This window comes from Ursus maritimus, unplaced genomic scaffold (assembly GCF_017311325.1).
Source record: "Ursus maritimus isolate PB19 unplaced genomic scaffold, ASM1731132v1 scaffold_13, whole genome shotgun sequence".
Classification (NCBI taxonomy): Eukaryota; Metazoa; Chordata; class Mammalia; order Carnivora; family Ursidae; genus Ursus; species Ursus maritimus.
In genome coordinates this window covers 43,616,778-43,619,654 of record NW_024423675.1, presented here as the reverse complement: position 1 = coordinate 43,619,654, position 2,877 = coordinate 43,616,778, and the positions used below count along the sequence as shown (strand labels likewise).

The 2,877-nt window shown below is 51.2% G+C and overlaps 1 protein-coding gene across 1 annotated transcript in view; it reads right to left on the bottom strand.

Moving 5' to 3' along the window:
• Positions 1–293: 293 nt before the first annotated feature.
• SLC35D3 (solute carrier family 35 member D3) overlaps positions 294–2,877 on the bottom strand; it is a 3,343-nt gene continuing 759 nt past the window's right edge. The window contains exon 2 of the mRNA XM_040627511.1: positions 294–2,160. Coding sequence (XP_040483445.1) covers positions 1,331–2,160 — 830 coding nt within the window. The 3' untranslated portion in view covers positions 294–1,330. The remainder of the gene's footprint in view (positions 2,161–2,877) is intronic.

Sequence of the window (2,877 nt, the reverse complement as noted above, 5' to 3'; positions counted from 1 at the left end):
CATGTCAGGCTCCATATTGACTGATGTCAGCTGTGGGTGGCTTTCATAGCGCAGCATGAGGCAGTATTTTATTTTACCTTGTAACAGTTTCCCTCACTGGAAAATGAGACTGTCTTTGTGGTTGCTATTGTCGTTGTTTTAAAGTAAACTGCCCTGCTCATTTAAGAACTTCTCCATGGGGTGGCCCCTACGTAGCAGATACCGGACATCACACATTGAAGACTAACACAACCTACCCAGTGACAATAGAACATAAACGTGTCTACAATAAATTTTAACACTTTATCTTTTAGCTGATAGACTCATACTTTATTTTGACAAGTGAAAGATAGAAAAATATCATAAAGTGAATATAGCAGTTGCTGTTTTTGCAACAGGGTTTGGGATGTGCAGTGTGACTTGAAAGAGCTCGCTTAACGGGATGGTCTCACTTCTGTCTGGGCTTCAGTTAATACCGAATTACTGTTCAGCCTTTGCATTTGCTTGAAAGAATATTGGACACAGTAAAACTGGCTTTTCAAAAGGTTATGGCATTCAGTAATAAATATTAGGAAGCAATGAACCCAAACAACCTTTCAAATAGTTCTATAATTAATAAAAGCCAACTTAAACTTCAGGCTTAAAGCTAAGAACTCATATATTCAAAATAGCTTTAACATTTTCTACCAATATAGAATAGAATAATAGAGTACTTATTTTTTTAAAGTGAAGAAAAATGAGAGTAAACATGATATTTCAGATTTACTATAAATGGTAAACATCAATCCAGTATATATATATGTATATATAGCCGTATATATACATATATATGTATATGTGTGTGTGTATATATATGTGTATATACGGCTATATATACATATATATGTATATATATTATTTCAGTAATATACTCTTGCTCAGCCATAAAAACTGTAGCTCTAGCTATCACTGATGGATCTGGGTATGTCCCCTTTGAGCTTATTAATAGTGTGGTCATCCTGTCTACACTCCGTCTTTGGAGGGGGTGGGCTGAGGAATTCTAAGTACATGCAGATATTTGGTTATGCTTATAAAGACATAAAATTCATGTGCCAGGAGTCTGCAGCCAAAACCGCTGCTTTCCTTCCTTAAGCACCTTCGCGATCGTTTGTCCCTGTGACACCTCAGGTAAACTCACGCTAAATAATTCACACCGGTGCTCATGCTGTTGCTGTCAGTCCGTTTCAGCTTCCTGCTTTGCTTCCCTTCCCTGCTCTTCAAAGAATAAAATTGTGCGGCCCCTCATTAAAATATGGTATCTCTAACATACAAAATAAGTGTATGTACACATATACATACATGCATTTCCTTTTCAAGGACTGGGTAACTCCTCATTTTCTATCAAATAATCTTTCTTCATATACTTGGTTCCCCTAACTAACCTCCACACTTCGAGGTAAGCATCCTTCAACGACCTCTTGCTCACTTCCTCGGGGCCGTCCATGTTCTGCGAACTCCTAGCCCCCAACCGGCCTCCTCTGGGGCTGCCCCTTGCCTCCGGCCCACTCTTCCGCGTGGAGCCACCTGCTGCCTTGCCACCTTCTGACCCGCCATCTCCATCCTCCGCGGGCAGCTCCTCCATGACGAATGGCAGCTGACCTCCACTCTGCTGTGCCTCCTCTTCCCGGGCCTGCGTCTCCAGGTCCTCGTAGTTGCTTTGCTTTCTGGTCTCCCAGAATTTGGCCACACAGTAAATGACGGAGCCCAGGGTGTTCACCACCACACCGGCAATGAACAGAGAGGTGGGCTCCACGTCGCTGAAGGCCACCATGCCCACCGTGATGGTGGCGATGCTCTTCACCACGCCCACGAAGCTGGTGGTCACCGCCGAGTTGATGTAGGTGCAGTGCAGCGTGGTGAAGTTCATGGCGCAGCCGATCAAGATGCAGGCCACGAAGATGCAGACCATGGCCGGGTCCTTCCAGCCAGGGAAGGTCCAGGCGTGGATAGAGTCGGTGCTGGCGAAGGAGCAGACGACCAGCAGCGGGGTGGCGGACACGGCGATGACGTACTGCGCGGTGAGCGGCCCGTGCTCCGTGTCGGCGCTGGCCTTCTGGATGAGCACCAGGTAGGCGGCGTGCACCAGCACTGCCAGCACGCCCGTTACGTACCCGATGGGGTCGCCGGTCAGGTCGCCGGCTCCTGGAGCGCGCCAGGAGAACCGCGGAGCCGGGGCAGGAAGGAAAAAGAGAAGACACCGGGTTGGCGAGGGTGGGTATTCACTGGGGCAATGCGTGGGGTTGGTGAGTAGACAGGGCTCGCGCTCCAGCTCTGCCCACCGGTATAAAACGCAAGAGCCAAGTTCAGCCAATGCCCAGTTCGAGGCATAATCGGAGGCGCCTTCCCTGCTATACCCCCAGGGCACCCTGGCTAGTTCTGTCCAGGACAAAGGCCCGGGAGAGCGCAGATGCCCTCGGAGTAGGCACGGAGGTCAGCCAGGCTCGTGGTACCCTTGCCCTCTCCGTGGGGCTCCGGAAGGAAGAGGGATCCCCAGCTAGTGTCCTTTAACCCCGGGCGGGCTGGGAGCCGAGCGAACGCCTGTGTCTCTCGACCCTTTCCCGGTTCCCGCCGGCTCCTTTCGGGCTCAGACCTTCAAGCTCGGTCCTCAGGTGGCGCTCAATCCCGTGCCCTTCGCCTCCCTCCCTCAGCACCTCGCGCGGTGCCAGAGACCCCAAACTAGCCTCCGCGGTTTCCATTGTCCCCCGCCCCCCACCACTCCAGCCCCGCGTGACCCAGGGAAGTTCACGGCCCCCCTCCTTCCGATTCAGCCTGGGGGCTCCAGTTCCCAGGCTCAGGCGGCTTCCCCACCCCTCCTGGAGGGAGGAAGGAAGGGAGGCAGGGCGGGGGGGGGGGGGGAGG